General features: G+C 40.6%; 1 protein-coding gene across 5 annotated transcripts in view; it reads left to right on the top strand.

Moving 5' to 3' along the window:
* The window catches only part of LOC121590731 (calcium uptake protein 3, mitochondrial), a 44986-nt gene extending 24931 nt beyond the window's left edge, over positions 1 to 20055 (top strand). Inside the window, exons 2-12 of one of the 5 annotated variants that reach the window (XM_041910656.1) lie at positions 9905 to 10043; positions 10496 to 10606; positions 12021 to 12068; positions 12141 to 12223; positions 12929 to 12991; positions 13751 to 13927; positions 17046 to 17123; positions 17203 to 17439; positions 17506 to 17674; positions 17754 to 17911; positions 18991 to 20055. In XM_041910656.1, coding sequence (XP_041766590.1) covers positions 9905 to 10043; positions 10496 to 10606; positions 12021 to 12068; positions 12141 to 12223; positions 12929 to 12991; positions 13751 to 13927; positions 17046 to 17123; positions 17203 to 17439; positions 17506 to 17674; positions 17754 to 17911; positions 18991 to 19062 — 1335 coding nt within the window. In that variant the 3' untranslated portion in view covers positions 19063 to 20055. The other 4 variants (XM_041910653.1, XM_041910654.1, XM_041910657.1 and 1 more) reach the window with 4 other exon arrangements.
* Positions 20056 to 20100: the final 45 nt, after the last annotated feature.

Here is a 20100-nt window from a genome sequence, read left to right as displayed (position 1 = left end):
CTCATTATTTGACTCGCAACACTTGTCCATGCCGCACACCACATCCCTCGCACACTGACAAGTTGATGTATGGGCTCATAACGAATGTTAATTTCCTCTTGCCTGCCACCACTGCCCACCGTTTGGCGGATGTTTTGTCGACACGATCCACGTTTCCTCGCGGGCTCCATGGTTGGTAGCAAGATCCCACTTTGTCCGTACAAACGCTGGATGCTGGAAGAGATGCTGGCCCCAGGGAAGAGGATGGACCGCTGTTGTGCGAGATACCCATCGTAGCGCCTTAATAGATCTCCTGGATATGTTCCAGAGCTGTCGACAGGAGACCGGTCGAGACATCTCTCGTGCAAAATGGGTTTGAAGCGAATGTAAACCATTTGTACGATCATCAAGAACGCCAGGAACGTGTTAACAGTCAGGAGATAGATCGGGCGTGCCTGAGAAGTAGAATTGTTGCTCAAATAGGTGGTCTACAGCGATCACGATTCAAGTTTTTTTTTTTTTTGCTTTAGCGTTCCATTGCAGTTGCAGATTTAATTTGCCGGGTGCTGCTTGTCGCCCGTTGTGAAAGTTTCAAGAATCCTGGCACTGAAATCTGCACCGTGGTGTAATTGAAAATTCTTTGAGTAGCGTGTCCATTGGTCGTATAAAATATGTGCCCCTCGGGTTAGCGTCCGTGGCAATGGACTGCATAACGTAAGTTCTGGGCAAATCAGACACACAAAAGGAACTCAAACGAATATCGATGATAACACTGTAGATCCATTACTCTCCAAATGGCAGCAAAATTGTTGTTCATTTCGTATAAATCAAAGATAAAGGTTTATCAGAAGCGGCAAGAACTTGTGGTTAAAAATCTAAAAGCTGAAGCCAGGTGGACTTCTTTCAAAAAGTCATACTTTACCGTGTTACTGAATGTTTGAATTTATAATATTTGCAGAAATCAAACACACTTGCGTACTCTACGAATCATAAATTCATACAACAAAAGTAAGGATCGCATGGAAACTGGTTTTGAGCAATCGAAAATTGACATTGGAAACGAAGAACATTTTCTTACGATTCATTGTGTTCGGATAATCGTTCGTAATTCGCATGACATCCAAATTTTAATTGCTCTAATGGTGGAAAATGCGTAACCAAATAAGAATGATTCTTTCTATAACGTTGTGCAATCGATGTTTTGCATAAAGAATTAAAGATTTATTTCGTTACGCTACCAGTTATATTAACGAATTAATGAATCAACTATGAATTTCAATATATGTTCATATATAAGCCAGGAATTAGAAGAAAAAAAATGGTCGAACCTGAATACAAGGATGGACGTGTTTGATTCCAAACCGGATCGTCTCCGCTGTAACAATGAATACTATTATTATCGAAAAACTAAGAAAAATTCTCATCATGTAATGATATTCAACGAATCTCTACGTAAAATAAATGAAACTCACTGAAATGCCTAGCTGCTTAAAATTTTTTATAATGTTGAAAAAAAGATTCAAAACGTAATTATTTGGGGTGGCTGACTCCTTCAATAAATAAAAAAAAACATCTACGATATAAAAATGAAAATAAAAAATTAAGATTACATTTCTTTTTGAGTTTTTTATAAACCATCATTAAATTATAAAAAAAATGAAAATATACCTACTATTTGTTTAAAATAAAATTTGATGTAATCTGTCAAATGTAAACACGTTTGTAAAACTTCAACATGTGTAAGTAAATGTCTCACTTTTTGCCTTGTATTTTGTATTTTTGAAAAGAATTATATCCAAACAATAAATGAAATAATATTGCGTATCGTTTGGAACAGCAGGATGTAACAGGATAAAACTGTTTCTCTCGCAGTGTTAGTTTACACGGTTTTTCACGGTTCAAATGGAGTCAGCGATCGATTAAAAATGGAATTAATGTAAACGTAGAAGATGATCGTTTAATGGTAATTTTGTGCTGCATATTTAGTTCAGTTCAATGTCACTTCTAGGTCTTCAAAAACAACAACAGTTTTGCAACTTTAACACCACTAAAACATCTGGATATGTTGCCATTGACATTGAAACGTTGAATATTCCTTTAGAAGAGAGGTTTTTTTGAAAGCACTGTGACATGCAAAGTCGCCAATCTACAGACTGCAAAGTTTTGTTTTTCGCACATAAATTTCTCGTATAAATTGTGAAGCAGTAGAGCTGCTTCTGGGAAAAGTTAGCACAGTTTGCTATCTTCTTGCTTTCGATAGGCGTAATTTACTTACGCTAATGGATTATGGTGGTTAGCAAATGTGCTCTTTTTTGCACCGCAACGCACGCCTATTGATAAAGCAATAGCACAAAACTAGCAATAGCACAGCTAGCCTTTCGCTTGATGTCATGCTAGTCACGCGTTCCTCATTTGTGTGACAATTTTCAATGTCATGCGAAGAGAAAAGGTTTAGTTTTTTTTCGGTGGTGCAAAATTCCACTAGCTTTGCATCGAAACGATGGGTTTATTTGAACATTCGTCTACTTCCTGTACGGGCAAACAGTGTGCGATGCAAGATGATAACTGTTCTGATGACATTTTTAGATGACAAGTCGTTCTTAAAATTAATGAATTTTTTTTTTTGTGTATGCTCATTTGATTGATAGCTTGTTAAGCAAATTTGAGACGATGTTTGTGACGTGGTTCGGAGGAAGAAAAAACGTGCAGGGTACAATTTTGCAAATTGAGCAACCGAAGCTCGCAAAAACGGATGTTCCACACGCATCGATTCGGAATGGTTGCTGGAAGTCTAGCCTAGGATTAAGTGTAGTTTATTTATTGTGCGCAGCTGCCGCAGCTTGTGAGATCGTTAATGGATATTAGGACGTTGAATCGTCGGGCATACTTGGAACACAGGCATGGGAAGTGTTTTTCAAGGTCAATGGCAGTTATCCATTTAAAGTTTTTTTTCTATAGTCAACGAGTACAATCGTTTTGAATGTTAGTCATTTAATATTTTACATTTAATAACATTACCGGCGGTAGTTAATTCATGATAATTTGATGAATTTCTCAATACCGCTTAAAATGTCTTTATAGCAAACCACCCACCACGATATGCTGCAAATTGAATAAAGAAACAAAGGATTTGCAACTCAATGCCGATCATATCGTTGACTTCCTAGAACATATTCAAAAACGGACGTAAACAATTGTAAACGCTATCCGATATGAAAGATGCACAAATTAAGTCGTTCTATTGATGTTTCGCTATGTTAATGGTCCATGTTCTTTAATCCTTCCTTTCCGGGTGGGTCATAACCGAGACAAAATGATAGATTGCACAGAGCTGATCGGTCGGATGGAGGGTTTTACGTTTTTCGTGCTCGTGTTCGAAACGTACATCCCAAAAAAGGGATACCATTAACGGTGCCACCCAGTGAAGCGTCGTTCATCCTAAATTCAGCCCGATTTATGCGAGACGATCGCTGCATAACTCTTCTTCGCAGCCGAAACGAAATAGCAGCAATTTTAAATGATGGATGACCACCGCATCAACCAGCATCCGTCCCTTGATACACGGCTGTTGAGCCCTGTAAAGCCTCAAGAGCTACGGATCCTTCGCCGGCCACCCATGCCTGCCCATGCACCCAACTACCTGGAAGGAACGTGGATCCTGGCTAAATGGAAGGATCGTGTGATCGCAACGCGACACATTAGGAAAGATATTGTTCTTAAAGAGAAAGGATAGATCTCGAGGCTTCTCTCTCCCCGGCCGGTAGAGACGGAAATGCTGCTTAAAACATAAATCAGCAAATCGCATCAACGATCGCCCGGAGAGAACGGAGCACCTCGTGTGACAACATCACGCAGGCCCGAAGTCCCTTTCCATGCTCATAAATAATCGATAATGTAAAGTCTACTTATCACGCGCAGCCTTCATCTCACACGAAGCAATGTGCAGCGCATCGCGTAATTTAATATACCTAAGTACTGAAGTGCCATTAACGACATCCATTAAACGGGCCCGAACGAAACAATTGAAGGTCACGAAAAGTGAATAAAAATCCTATTTCCGTCCAAACCAGTGGTGAGATGCCGTCGCCGTGTGGAGTGTAAAATACGCCCTTTAGTGGTACGTACTATCTAATCGTAGCATCGTCCCCTTTGCATGACGCCGCACTGCTGCTCGGAGTGAGGCCATTAATTATGAGTCGCACTCTCCCCGGTTCGGCAAAAATGAAGAGATCCTTCAGTGATCCTGGGGCTGCGTATTTTAAAAACAAATATTGTAACGCTGTCATAACACGCAACAAAAGTGAGCCGCTTTGGAGGATATTTATGACGTGCCAACCGACAACAGCGGCGGTGCGTGTGCGCACGCCTCAGCAATCCCATGCCGCGAAGGAACGAAACTCGGTGCGGGGCGGGTGGGCACCATGCGAAAAGGAAACAATTCGTTTTCGGGCCTAATGATGCTGCGGACGATTAAGCAGGAAGCTGGCACGACTTAAAACAAGGATCACCAAATGGGCCGTTTCAAATGGTGCTAATTGTGAACGATGCTTAACAACTATTACCCAAGATTACTTCCAATTTTTGGACCTTCGAAAAGAAACGAGAAAACAGTCCCACATCACAAAATATGATATCCACGCTCAGCGTGGTGTTGTGGTGGTGTTATCAACGTTAAACGGTTCGCAATAATGCTACGGATGATGATAAAGTGTGCTAATGACTGCAATTAATTTAAACACCCATGATTAACGCTGTGCTCGAGCAGATCTGTATGAAGGAGGTGAAGGTGGAGAGGAAAATTGAGCATCAACACTAATAATTGCAGGAAGCACTGATGAGGGACAGCAGTGGAAATATCCGAAGGGGTCAAACCCCTTGATGATCCTCATAACCTTTAATTTATGTTTTATTGATATTTGGTCACCGACTAACAGCTGTGTTAGCGAGGATCTGTGGCTTATCGGTTACGATTGAGTCCATGGGGCGGAAATTGAAAAAAAAAACGCCGATAAAGCACATAATATTTTGAATGGGGTGAGGAAAACCTAAATCAATGTGAAACACAGTGACAGAAGGTTAAAATTCGCAAACACACACTCGAACTGTGTTTGAAAATTTAGCCGTCAAGTGCGTGGGTAGATCAAACAGGAACGCATCGGACCGGTAGATTGCGTTGCCTTTTAATGGTTACCGATTATTTCATATTTGTTCGGTGTTCGGTTTCCTTTCGGTTGGTTTTATCGAACTACACGGGGTGATTGGACAAGGACGTACCGACGACTCGACTCGTGGTCATAAGTAATAAACCCTGTAGCAAATGATGGAACCTGGAAGGCCGGCTGTATTGAAAAACGTGGAAGAAAATCCAATCAAAAAGCGAATCATTTTACGATCCTTTTCGTGTTTCGATGTGATTCAGTTTTTGTCTCACCCTGCATTGTACGCCATCTCTAGGTCCATCTTCTGTTTGTATATTATTTTTTCTTTGCTCGTGTTTCAATCAGCAATGTTTTTTGTGCTATTTCTTTCGTAATTTTTATGGCTAGTAATAAACATTGATGGCCTACCATATTTTTTCATCATTTGTAATTGCACTGGCGATATATGAACGTACCAAATCCATTTGCTAGTTCAATGATTAGTTCAATTTTGAGAATCTTGTAATTAAATAAAGTAAGTCACCTTATTCAATTCTACCACCTACCACCATTAATTATCACAAAACACGGGATTTACGGGAACTGTCAAACATCCAAACAAAAATTTGAGAACAAAAATTCATAATCTATCAGCTATTGAAAATTTTAATAATTGTTGTTTTCCGTTCAAACATATGCACACCAGCTAAACTTTACTTTTAAAACTACTTAGCTTTGCTGTCTTAAATAACGAATCAACTCATTCAAAAGCATGCAAAAGACACACCGCCAAATTAAGAATGGATATGAAACATTTGGGTTGCGTTTTTTTCTTCCATATGCAAAGAAAATTACTCAAAAAAAATCCTCATGCATCCTGGAAAGTGAAATGAAACAAACATGATCATCAAACGATCGTGTGATCCAAATAAAACCATTCCATTCCAGCTGGCTGCATGAGCAGAATCATTCTAGATGAAGAGCGAAAGTTCTAGTGAAAGGACGGCTTCAAAAATGGAAAGGGCAACGAAAGAGCCATATACCATGCATGCAGAACACGTTTGCATCCCGTGTCAAGGTCCCACAAAAGGAATAAGAAAGAACTATCGACCAACGATTTTACATCTCAATTCAAGACTCCATGTACAAGCCTTGTCGAAGAAACCACAACATGGTTCCAGCTGGTTTGGGTCATTCATTAAACCCATAACACAGCGAAATGTATTGTAGATGAATCGTCTCCAATAAACGATGCACAAAGCATAAGAATGATTGCATTCTGAAGTACGCGCACCAAGTTCAAGCGTTATAATCTGTCTCGATCTGAACCACGAGCTCTGAACACCGTTTTCTCACAGCACAGCATTTTCTGCCTCGTTCCGATTGGAATTTTAAATTTAATAACCGTTTATTAAACATTAATTATTTTTACGCTCCTTTGTTGTAAAACGGTCAGAGTGCGTAAGCGAACGGGAGGCATTGCATTGTAGGAGGGGGAGGGGGGGGAACAGGATTGCATCCTCACGCAAACTCTCTTTCTCTCTTGGGCCGGCAAGATGGATTATTTATTGACAATGTTACACTTTTAATGGCGATATTAAGTGCAATGTAAACCATCGATTTCATTATAGGGTGTAAACTGGTAGAAGGGTTAATGTAGAGCGCGGTTTGCTTTGCTTCGGCAATAAATTTAACTTATGATGAGGAAGTATCCTTGTACGAGATTGTCATAGTTTTTTTTCTGCGATCACCAAACGCGCATAAAATGTTGGATAAATAAATACATCAAGCATTGCAGCGGTGTAAATTATGATCTTTGGTTGAAGAAACCCCGACAATCCAGACTAAACAGTAGATTCTTCACGAGTTCAAAGGATTGCAATAAATCTCGTGCACAGGTTCGCGGACGTATCACGCTTAATTAATGGCCGGACCATGTACGGTGCTGGCTAATAAAGTTTGAAGCCTAATTGCATTATCTGATCAATGCCCATAGTTGTGGCGAAGGTTAGAATCAAAGATTTGTTCGTAATTTTAAAAATAACTCAATAAAGCGAACATAAATCCTGTATTCCACGCGCCATCCAAAGATCATTTGGCGTGAATCTTCGAAAAAGGAGCCCGCTTGATGTGTTGTCCGACCGAAGCTCGTTTACTTTGCTACTTCTTCACCGTCGTCATCATGTCATCGTTTTCGGCCAAAACATATCTATTTCCCTCCTACGGTTCTATTTCGCCCAGAAGTGGCCAAGAGTACGGGTTCGCAGTCGGTGGACCAGACGCATAAATTTCGCTATGTTAATTAGCAATCCAACGAATAGAAATGGTTTTGGTGAGCACAATTCTAGCTTAACCATTTTGCCATTTTCCACACTGACTGGCTGGTGAACCGTGCATACAAGGCGTGTGGCTTTATGGGTTTATTTGTATCAAACAGTTGACAGTTTGTACGGAGGTGGTACGATTTTGCAAGAAGATTGTATTGTCCAATGACCTCCAATGTCCAGCATGTCCATCGCATCGTGTAAAAATCGTATTTTTAATAAACTTTGTTAAATGGCAATGCTGTGACATGTTGTCATGTTCTAAAGAATACAGCAACATAGTGTAGCAAATACATTTTGCACGTTATTATACATTGCACCTTCCTTTGTCCTTTATTCTTGACGCGAAGGCGTCAAACATACACCATCAGCGCACTTTGCAATGAACATAACTATTGTACTGATTAAATCTACATCGAATCGAGTAAATTGAACAATGGAGCAGAATGTGACGTTGTACACATTCTAGAGCACAACGATCTTTTCCATCCTTATATCGTTCTACGTCAACACCTACTTATTTACCGATTTAGCATATGCTCTTCGTTCAATGTGCACTACCTGTTGTGGATAATTTCGCTGCGATGGATACGCTTCCAATCACTGATTACTGATTACTGATTGGGAACGAATCTGGTGGATTTCATTTTAATGTCGCCCTTCTCTGTAGGAGTGAACATGAGAATGGAATGCTAGGAAAGCTGTGGAAGAGAAAATCATTACATTTCAAGATTGCAGAATGGACATTCGATGCTTCTTCAACAAAATAGCTCTTGTTAGTTCGTTTTGGTCGGTACAAGTACACGTACAGAGCTGAGAATGAAAGGTTCTAGCTTGAATTCCATTCTTCGTGGGAGCAATGCCGCATGAATCAATGCCACTCGTTTCACTTCCCACAATTTGATGCGGAGTTCATTAACAATCTGTAGCAAATAGCAGACACATTGGCCAATGACAAAATACGGGGGTAGATCGAAGTCATGCTCTAATTATAAATAGAGTGGGCATCATTATCAAGCATTTACAAGCATTGCAGAGTTTTTATAATTTATTTATCAAAAGCCTTTAAAAGGCGTTTTAAACATTTCAAAGTTCTGAAGAGTTGTACATACACACAAATAACATAAATGTTTATTCAATTTATGCAATCCTCGTTAACTCTGAGTCAGACGGTACATCTAAAATTGCTCGTGAAGCACATGATCGGCATATTTCGCCAACTATTCCGGCAACTATTTTGCGGCTCGTGACGACATGCTTGCCTCATGTGACGTGACGTTGTAATGCACATTCCTCACATGATGCCATGGTATCGTAAACGCCCATAAACTGCGCTCAAGTAGGGCACCGAGCGCATCCAATTCCCGTGACATGAGCGTGTTACGCGGCGTGCGGAAAATAAATGTGTGCAAAAATGCACGTAAGCCATCAGCGAGAACCAACGGTACTGCATGTTGGTGTTGGCCGGTGCTGTAGAGTATCACCGGAATTACATCGATCATCGATCATCATGGGGAGGCGTTGAAGGGTGATAGATAGGGCGGGGAAATCGGCAAGAATAGATTGCACATGCCGCCTGCACGATCATATGATCGTTGCGTTGGGTCGGCCCTTTGGTAAGCAAACATCATAGATTATAGGCAGAGAGGGACCGAGGGCAATAATGTAATGGTAACAGACATAAACCGCAAAGGGAGAGATGTTCGTTTGAGTGAAGTGTTCCAGAACGCGAAGGGTTTGCGGAAGATCAGGGTCGCTGTGTCAAGGGCATAGTTTTGCAGTAGTGGAATTAGTGTGCTGTATGATTTGCTGATGTGGCGCATGTCACGTATGTTATACTATTCACGTCTGCGTCACTATTAACGTTTAAGGGTTTACCCATAACGAAAAAAAAATCAAGGTAAATTTATGGATTTCCTTTAAATCTTTTGGAGCGAACCTCATTTGCAATAACTTCTTAGTGGGGGTTTTCCTGTATGACACATCATTGGATAATGACGCAGTTATCAATGACGACTCATTCAAAACCTCACATTTTCTGACCAACATCGATCACATTTGCACGTTTAATACTCTTAAATGAGAAGAAATAAACAAATCTATCTCATCGTACATGCCAGACGTTCATTCAGAAATGCCTCGTGAACCTCCCATGTACCTCCAGCAACTCTCTATATCCACGGCTCCAGTCTTGGCGCCGGGTGGAACGTCGCAGATTCGTTTCGTGCGTATAAACCTCTTCCAGGAGTGTAAGATTTATTGGCAACCTTGCCCTCCAATGCACCTTCCCAAGAAGGCGCTACAGAGCTGTAAACATGTCGACGTCTGTTGGCTAGTGGCGCCTAGGAACGAAGTCATCGGTCTGTGGTGCAGCAACAGCAAGTCCAAACAAACCGTTGCCACCCTCCTCATTCTCACTGTTTTCTAATAGTTGTACTACTTGCTCTTCTCCATCTCTTGCAGGATGAAATTGCGGACAAGGCCATTAAGCTTACAGCGCGCGAGCGGCGCTTCATCAAGTTCGCCTCGGTCGAGTTCGATGGGCAGATCTACATGACACCACAAGACTTTCTGGAGTCGGTCGTCGAACAGGAGCCCCGACGTACGTATTCCCATTCATCCTTACCGATGCATACGCCTTTCTCTTTTTTCCAGCCAGGCTGAACCAGGCTGTGCCACGAAAACAGTGTTACGCCGCACTAAAACAACAACAAAAAAAACCCTCAAAGATTAGACAAGCGTGTTTTCTTTAAAGGTCGCGAAATTTTGCCTCACACACTGTTAGAAAGGGTTTCGATGGTCGAAAACAAAAAAACTCCGATCGGCAGGACAACACACACTATCCGAAATGTGTGCGTGGGTTATTTGCCTATCGGAATGCAGCAGTATCTTCAACACGGCCGGGGCCGGGGCCTGTTCAACCTGAAGTCCTTTTAATTAGGGACAACGCCCCGTTTCATACACCATCTTCTTTCCCGCATGGTGTGCCCATTTCAACCACACTGTTCACTCACAGCAACACTTCTTTCCTTCTTTCACCCATCGCGTTTGCAGCACGGCTCAAACGGAAGTCATTAACGCACGCCGAGATTCAGCAGCTGAAAGATTACACGCCACCGTTGAAGCACGGTTCGTCGCAGCTTTTCCGCAGCCTTCGGGACAAAGGTAGGTACAGTTGGTCGGTCTCCACAAACGGCCTCAACAGTCGTGAGCCTCGCGCTAACGTCGATTAGCTCCGCAGACGCCTACCAGGACGATGTGTCGTCATTGGCAAGGTATCGGAACGCTTTAAGATAATACACGTTTCGTTTCATCGTTTGCTAATGCGGGGTGTATCGTTCAGCAAGCGTTGTAAATGTGGTGTCTTTGAAAACCCGGTGTAGAGCTTTTCGGCTACTTCGGAGCAATTTTTCAGATGTTTGTTGTTGTTGTAATAACTATTGGAATTTATTTGACTATTTTCAAACTATTACGGGTTTTAATGTTCAAAATACAATTGCTTCATATAGAGCAAAACGTGTGAAACAGTTCCTCAAGCTCCTGATGATCGTACCACAGCTTCGTGGGGGTAAGCCTCCGAAAAGGCATCACTATTAATGAGTTCTTTAACCTCACCCTGGCTAATGGCAAGTGAAGCGGACAATCAGGATCAGGAACGCGCACCGGTTTCCAGTGTTCAGTGCAGGAGTCGCCAACCTGTCACTTCGCCGCGTTGCCTTATCACGACAAATACGCCGAACTCGACAGCAAACTGTCTCTCCTCACGGATTGCGTTTCATCTTCCGAGAGTGGATTACCATACTAATCAGAACGCTCCAAACACGCCGCAGACGCGATGGCGATGGAACCGTACTCGGAACCCGCTTGCCATTAGTGGGCCGTCCCTGCCACACGGGCATCTATCGGGATGTTCCCATTTAGGGCTTGGAAAGGTTCTTGCGATGGTAGCCGGTGATGGTAGTGCTCGGTGGCCCCGATAGTAGTGTCACATCGAAGCTGGAAGCAATTGAAAGAGCAACAAATACAGGTGCCAACCAAAAGGCCAATCCGATGCGTTCCCGGGGGTGTTAGGGTCTAACTTTGTTTTACAAAAAGCTTTGTAGCTTTATCGTAAACTTTTAAAATAAGCTATCGCACATCTCGGGAAGCAGCAGCAGCTTGGTGGGGGCGGGTTCGGTTTCTCGATCGTGCTGTTTTGAGCGATAAGCTTCTTGTGCGTTTTGTTGTCTCCCTTTCCCTGCGCTCCTTCAAATGCGGCACAATTCTTTAGTCACAAGCAGGCCATGTAAAACAATCGGATTAACTGCTGAAGCATTAGTTTGACCTGACACGGTGGCGAGAATAATAAGGAATAACATTGGGAAGTGACTTTTACTCACGAAGATTAAATGGGAGTCGCGTTTGCAAATTTTGGAGACGACTTGCTGTTTGTTGCAATAAATTAATTCGAAAAAAAAATCATTTCTGATTTTTTCCAAGCGACTTGTAATTGTTTTTTTACTTCATATTTTGAATTCAATTATCTTGTACTTTATATTTCTGTTATACGTCGATATTTACTTGATCTCTTGATTTCCAGGAATAATTTCGTACACCGAGTATCTGTTTCTTCTATCTGTGCTCACAAGTAAGTGATGGTAGCCTCTTAAAGTATGTTGTTTTTGTATGTCATATTATTGTTCAACTCTTTCCATTACAGAACCTCACTCTGGCTTCCGCATTGCCTTTAACATGTTCGACACGGACGGAAATCAACGCGTGGATAAGGACGAATTTCTTGTGGTGAGTTATTTGTGCTTCGTCGAAACAGTCGCTAAATATCATTACAGCACCTCGTGTTACACGAGAGATCAGTTTCATCCGATGCAGAACGGGATTCCAGAAACTACCGAATATCGATCCCTCCCGACGTTGGTTGCTGAGCACATTGTTTGAACAATAGGTTTCGCTATTTCCTCCTAGATGACGCTAGCGTAGTGCACAAAACGTGATTTTCTTCTGGGATTTTCGGAAACAAATTCCATTGGCCATATTTTTATTTGTTTTTCTTATTTATTTTCTTCTTTCGTATTTTACTGTGTTTTTTGTTTTACTTTTTATTTAATTCATTTCTTTTTTCGATCACCTTCCTTCTACTGTTTTTCTCGAATGATGTATGCCACACATTCTTTGCTCGTTCCGTCTATTGTATCCTGTTTCGGTGGTACCTCAACACAACGAACGGTCGAATGTATGCATCACACTTGTTTCGCACGTTGCCGCCTGTTGCTACCTTTGCCGGGTTCATGCACAAAACCACACGAAAAACACTGCTCCTGACTGTGTGTATGCCACTCCAACTTTCCTCACACATTCCGTGCCGAACAAAATCAACCCCCACAACCAACCGGTGCACCAAAAAACGAAACATACACACTCATCAATGTATGCGCGATTATCCTGTATGCGCAAAATAAAAAAAAACCTGGCCGCTCGACCCGTGCGCAGATTCGACAGCTGCTCGGAGGATCGCTGAAGGATCGTGATCTAGACGAGGCCACTCGTCAAGCTGTGAGATTTCTTTGTTATACTGTAGTGTCTACTGTGGTGAACCCCTAATCACTTCTAATTTCCTTTCCTTCTTATTCCTGTTTATCCCTATCTCTAACCGAAACCTGTGCAAAATGCCTTTCCTTTCAATGTTTTTGTGTGCATAGAACCGGTACATGTAATGTAGTTGCTTTACTCGTTGTGATAAACTAAGCTCCTTGCTCTAAAGCTCGCCTGTGTTTCTCGCCCTTCAAAGAAATCATAAACATAAGTCTATGCACTATGTGAGGTGATATATTCAAACTTTATGTTTTCGCTAGTTTCTAGATAACATGTCAACAAATGCACTTTAAACTATCTATGAACTATTGTTTTCCTAAATCTCCTTCTATACACTGACAAAACTACTGATTTTCTACTACTATTCTATTCTACTAAAATAATTGGCATCGAGTGTATAATAATACTGTGTGCGAGTGGATTTAAAATCATTTTTTAATTGATTAAATTTTGTTTCTTTATTTTTCTTCCACAACTACACACACCTTCACAATTTCATCTTTATCACTTTTTTCTACGCTCTATTCGATGTGCCTTACTTGTGGCATACCGCGGAAAACCTTCGATATGAACACATGTTGTTTTTACTTGCACTTTTTTTGTATAACAATTTCCTTGAACTTTCTCACATAATCGGTATCTGCATCTGCATGTAATTGTGCACCATCAAAACAAACACTTGCTGCGAAATCTACAAACCAATCCGTCACGGTCGCATAGCTCCTGCACCTTGTCTCGACCAGTGCGCAAGCGAGATTTTTACTGAAAAATGATAACGAGCAAAAGTCACAAACGTCTGTCGCTGAACAGCGCAAACCAGGCACGAGGGATGATGGCAATGTGGGGGAAAGAAAGCCACCAACACCGCCGCCGGTCAAGGGTGTAACGGCACGATTAGTAAGTTTTACTTCGCCATTGTTTTGTGTTTTGGTTTTCCACGCAAAGTTCCTTTCCACGCCTCCGCTCCTTTATTGGGGTTTGATTTGCGTTTTGGTTTGTTTTTTTTTATTACTTATTTTGTACATGATCTTAACCTTTCGCTTTAACTGATATGGTGTGAAAGTATGTATTGATATTTTAGTTTGTACATTTAGTCACTCAAAGAGGTGTTGTTTTTTTATGTTTATTTCGTTATTATTCTATGTTTTATATAAGGAATCCTACTTTTGCGATAAGCAATTCCCTAAATCACCAAATTCCTTACTAAATTGTTTAATACTGTGTCCCCCGTGTGGAGTGTGTGTGATTCCCCTTTAATATGTTGTGTATATAATAGTGAAACATCTGTTTGTACAAAGTTTTCCGTATCTAGCTAGCTTTGTCGTGGTAGATGAAACTCTTTTAAAAGTAAATAGCTACCCCAAAAAGATTTTTAACGCGAAAGTCTCCCTTTTTTATTAAATATAAGATATAAAGCTAATGTAACCTGGGTTGATGTACATTGAAGGAAAAATAGAATGATAAATTATTATACAATATGCTAAAATTATCAAACTATAATGAGTAATCCAATTCTACAACCAATGGTTCAATTTCCCGCTTGGCTGCCCTCACGGAAAGTGGTTAAAACCTTTTCCAAGATGAAAATAACGTGACGATCCCCTATCCCTATCTTGTAGAACTGAACTGATAGAAATTGAGATATTCTTCTTCCTTGGCACAACAACCGTTGTCGGTTATTAGTGGACTTGGCTTCCAGTAATTTATTGATTTACTCATAGCATGATAGTCAGTCCTATGGACGTTCAAGTTAACGACTGTACCACAAGATCGGCCAACATATGATGTACCTCAATATTAATTGATATATTATCACATTTAAATACATTGACAAATAACACTCCTGAATACATGGGTGTTTTCCGTCGTTTAGCAAATTAGTCCAGTTTCTCAGCTTAAGACATTTCCTTTCTTTTCTTGGACTTTGTTGTCAGATGCTGTACTAAGATCATCTGTGTACTAACCGGTGACTATTGAAAAGATATAATACAGGGTTTTTTACTTGATTTTGCAAGCGTAGCAACGTTCAACGCCACCGCAGCAATTGACAGGACAAGCGCATTAGTTCTTTTCGGAACGTCATCATGCTTAAGACAACCTTTGCACTTGATAGCACAAGCACGGTACACAATATTGCAAAGGGGTTTGCGGCTTGAAGCAATTATTTAAGCAGCGCAATTAAGAAATGCTGCGAAGTTAAGTAAAAACCCTGTAAATTTGACTGATGATATCCGATGGACGTGTGACAGTTGAGGAAGTTTCTAAACATGTTTGATATGATATTTACTGTATGAACTAGTGATGGGTAAATTGCTTTTTTGGAATCAGATCGATCAGATTCCGGACTTACTCGGAGTCGGATGAAATCCGGCTTTTGCAAACGAGAGGTGAAGGGGGCGAAGTTGTCTCGTATGAATCCAGATCCTGACTCGTCAGAATTCGACCGTACTGGTCCGATCTCTTTACTAATTTTGTCATAGGCATCGTAAAGCAACAATGAAAGTTACAATTGATACTGTTAATAATGCCTTGGTAGATACACCTATAAGTCATAAGGAACATACATTAAACATCATGAAATTCAGTCCATGTGTTAATGGGCTATAACTTTTTATGTACTTCTGGTAATGTTTACGATTGAAAAGACATTTCAACTTTTTGTTTCTTTAAAACAGAAAAATCAATTCCCAGAGTATACTAACCCCTCAATCCATACGCTTTAATACAAATGCAGGATACTAATCACATTTTAATAAATCATGTGAATGACGAACAAATGACAATGACATTCAAACGAATGACATCTTTGTGTGCATGAACATTTTGCATGCGATATGAGTACAAGGAGTCCCCCGGTGTATGTGTTTGTTTATATTTGTTGGCGATTTCTATTTCTAATGTCTATATGAAGATCATTGTTAATACGCTAAATACTGTAACGAAAAAAGAGAGGGATAGTAGCATCTGTGAATACTATACGAGCATAATGAATGTTAAAATTAAAAAAAAAACTAAATAAATCCCCTTTTGAATTTCCCTTCAGTTATTTGCACTTTTGACATGTATAATTTTTGGTTTTATTTTAAAATTTCCTATTTTCCATACTTTTATTGCTTTCAAATCTGCCTTCTGGCCATAATTTAAATCTCTTGATTTCGCTCGAAAGACGATCATGCTACACTTGTTGAAGTCAGCCATCGATTGCCTTCCCGTTTGCTCCGTCGAAAGCTAAATGTTGATCGTAAGTTATCCCCGTCGTCGTTGGTGAATGTTTCGTGAAGCCTTTGTGTTCGTTGTGTCGCTCCCATCCTCGGGTTTTCCATCGCTGTGAATAGTTGTGCTGTGCCCCCCTCCCCCTGTGCGGCAATATGGTCCGTTTGGTCTCTGTGTAGTGTACGGATGTCGACAACGGTTCCCGGGGTTTAATATGGTGGCGAGCCTATTGTACAAAACATCACCCTTTTCCTCGTCCATGTGGAAAATCCCAAATGTTGTGTACGAAATGTATTGGTCGCGGGATCGTCCATTGCTGTCGTCCGGTCCTCCTTGTGCTGTAACCTGTGCGTGCACGTACTCATATCTACATTCGTAAAAGTAATCCGTAGAAAAGCTCACCATGTGTATAGTGTGTTTGGGACTAAAACAAAAAAACAACAACAAATATACAGGGTTTCCCACGATTTATTGGTCGGTTCCCATCAATTTTTGGTGGGTTCCCATATTTTGTTGGTGCGTTCCCACGATTTTTCGGTCGTTTCGCAGAATTTTTTGGTCCAATTGTATTGATATCCAATCGGAAAATACCAATAAATTATGGGAACGAACCAAAAATCTATGGGATACGACCAAAAAATCGTGGGAACGCACCAAAAAATCATGGGAACTGACCAATAAATCGTGGGAAACCCTGTAACGTGCTTTTGAATTGCTAATGGACATGGGCTGATTTAATTATCCTTTTATTTCCTTTCATCGCTTACAATTCATACGAACCGTCACGTGCTGGTACGAAAAGATGGAAAAAATTTTCAGCTTCGCTTGGAAGGGAAAGCGTGGCATTGAAAGCAAGGAAGGCGAAGAGCCAGGAGAACATGTGAGTGCATCCAGCTGGATGGGGGGCGGGTTAAATTTGCGATTTCCAATAACTAAATTGCATCTACCCACATTTTCAGGATGACTACGTGGACGACGAGCAAGGTCTGCAGCGAAAGCACAAGGTCGATACGACGCTCCAGATACATTTCTTCGGAAAGAAGGGTGACAAGGATCTGCAGTACGATGGGTTCTACAACTTCATGAAGAACCTACAGACGGAGGTGCTCGAGCTGGAATTTTGTGAATTTTCCAAGGGCCACGAACGCATCTCCGAAGTGGACTTTGCGAAAATCCTACTTCGCTACACCTATCTTGTAAGCAACCCCTGGGTCATTCCGTGAAATATAAACCTGAATCACTAACTCTGGATGCATTTTAAGGATACGGATGAGTACGACAACTACCTGGACCGTCTGCTGGACAGAGAGGCCAAGGAGAAGGGCGTATCGTTCGACGAGTTCCGACAGTTCTGCCAATTCCTGAACAATCTGGATGACTTTTCGATTGCGATGCGCATGTACACGCTCGCCGATCAACCGATTTCGAAAGGTAAAGCGCTGCCAACGGTACGCTTGGCTCGAGCTGGCAAGCTAATCTTATCCTTTTTTTTTGCATATTACTTTGCCAGATGAGTTTTCCCGAGCGGTGAAAATTTGCACCGGTTCCGAGCTAAACTCGCACCTGATTGACACCGTGTTTGCCATCTTCGACGAGGACGGCGATGGGCTGCTCTCGTACAAGGAGTTTATCGCCATCATGAAGGATCGGGTGCACCGTGGATTCAAAGTAAGTCACTACGAGCATATCGTCGAGGACTATCTGGACGATATCGAGAAGGGTACGGTGTATGCGGATAACTTTCGGCAGCTGCTCAAGATGCGTTCGCGGGCCTGCCGAAGGTTGCGCCGCTACCTGCTCTACTTTTACTATCATCCGGACCACGGACAAAGTGATAGCACGAGACACTATCGCTAGTGGCTGGTCGTAGGGTTTAGCTATTATACGTCCCCTTTTCCAAACTATAACGCCCATGGAGATACTGGTGAGTTGTGTTGTGTACATAGCCGTAGCCATGATACAAGTTACAATTAAATATGAGTTTCTCCGCTACTCAGTCCCCTGCCCAGACTTCCAACAAAAGATTAACCAAGGATCTATGTGTTATGTGGCTTGTAAGTTAGAATAGTACATTAGTGCCTATAGTATCTATGCTTTGATGGCTGTTTACTAGTGAAGTCAAAATTGTCGCCATGATTTATTACCCCTATTCCTCATTTTTATGTTTGTGTCACATAGAAGCAATATTTTATGTTAATAAACCCCATTTTCAAAATTTTTCTTCCACACCCCAACCCTATGTGTCTTCCATCTTAATGTATATTTGTTTGTTAGTTTTTATTCTGTTTTAACTTTAACTCGTTTCCTGTAACCTGTGTGGTGTTCTGTGTTTGTTAATTCCTCATTTGCAAAAGCTTACACTGTACAAAATTACACACGAACACGAATGATCGAATCGATTCCACGCACCATGCGATCTCATATCACAATGATTGGTTGTTTCATCATACAATGTCATTGCGTGTTCGTGTATACACAACGCCGGGGGAAATGTAAGTAAAACTAATGTACCATATGAAGACAGGTAAGTGAAATGCTATTTAGGTTTAATAATTAGAAATAAATGGGAAATAACTTTTGTGGAAGTACATGTTATATAACAACGACGTGTAAATACGTGTACAAAATAAAACGAAAAACAAAGTTATGTATATAATAGCAAACGATAAAAAATATTCCATTTTCTGTATCATTTTAGCGTTCAAAAAATAATGATGTCAATATTTTTTCATATTTTTTCTTTTTAGTCAAACGTGAAATCGGAAGGATGGGAAGCATTCAAGCATTGTCTAAAGCAGGAAATGAAACAAAACGTCTAAAAGATCAGTCCACGCAACAGCGACTCTCTCTCTCTATCGCTTCGTTTCGAATAATCTACTATATCTACGATGCCGGTTTTGCCCCCGTCCCAAGGCGATCTAGTTAAATTGTGTTTTTAATCAAACTGTTAAGCATTTTAAAGCTATTTATTTAGTTAGAGAAACGAAAAACAACTTACTGGCAATTATCGATCCTTAACTTCTTCCTCTTTAAACGTGTTGGAACAAATTGCTCTGTAGTGCCATAGCTAGTTAACGTCACTGCTATCCGATCTCTATCTGCCTTTCCTTTTCGTTTATTCTACTTGCTGTAAATTAGATCAAACTAAACGAACAAATTGTTTAGGAAATTATACGCACTTGTTACTTAGTAAAAAAAAGAGAAGGAAAACATTGTTATGGCGACAACTTATCTGTTACTTGTTATAAGTGTGGAGTTAACTTACGGCGATTGTAATTGTTTGTGAACAACTGTTTGTTTGTTAATCTCTATTTGCCTGCATATCAATGCTTCAAAAGCATAGGCCCTAAATTGAATCGAAAAGTAATCTAGTTTGGTTTGTTCGTGTTTAAAACATACTCTATCAATATCTTGCCTTGCATAATTTCTAACCTTGCCTAGCTAATTTGGAGATTGTCTGAAGCTTGACTGTAACACAGAATAGAGTTCTAAGAAAACAAACGGTCATCAAAATACACCAAAAAGAAATGAAACAAACTTTAAACTATTTCAAAAAAATATTTTAAATCCTACCACAACCGAAACATGCAAATTATGAAAAGTATTAGCTAACTCTTCCACCTAAAGAAATAAGAACTTGGACTTATTTGGCAAAACTAATATTTCATCGTTTCGTACGTTTGTGATTGTGCGATTCACACTAACGAAAAAACCAAAACTCCTTTCATAAAGCTATGATTATCGATAAGAGCACAGTGTCCCGGGTCATGTACGTTGTAATGAACGAAAATATAAAAGAAAGCACGATTGAATCAATTTAGAAGAAAATAATATAATTCCGAAACCATGTTCTCAGC

The sequence above is a fragment of the Anopheles merus genome, chromosome 2R (assembly GCF_017562075.2).
Source record: "Anopheles merus strain MAF chromosome 2R, AmerM5.1, whole genome shotgun sequence".
In the NCBI taxonomy this organism is placed as follows: domain Eukaryota; kingdom Metazoa; phylum Arthropoda; class Insecta; order Diptera; family Culicidae; genus Anopheles; species Anopheles merus.
Note: the sequence above shows the minus strand (reverse complement) of the source record. Positions and strands in the feature narration are given on the sequence as shown.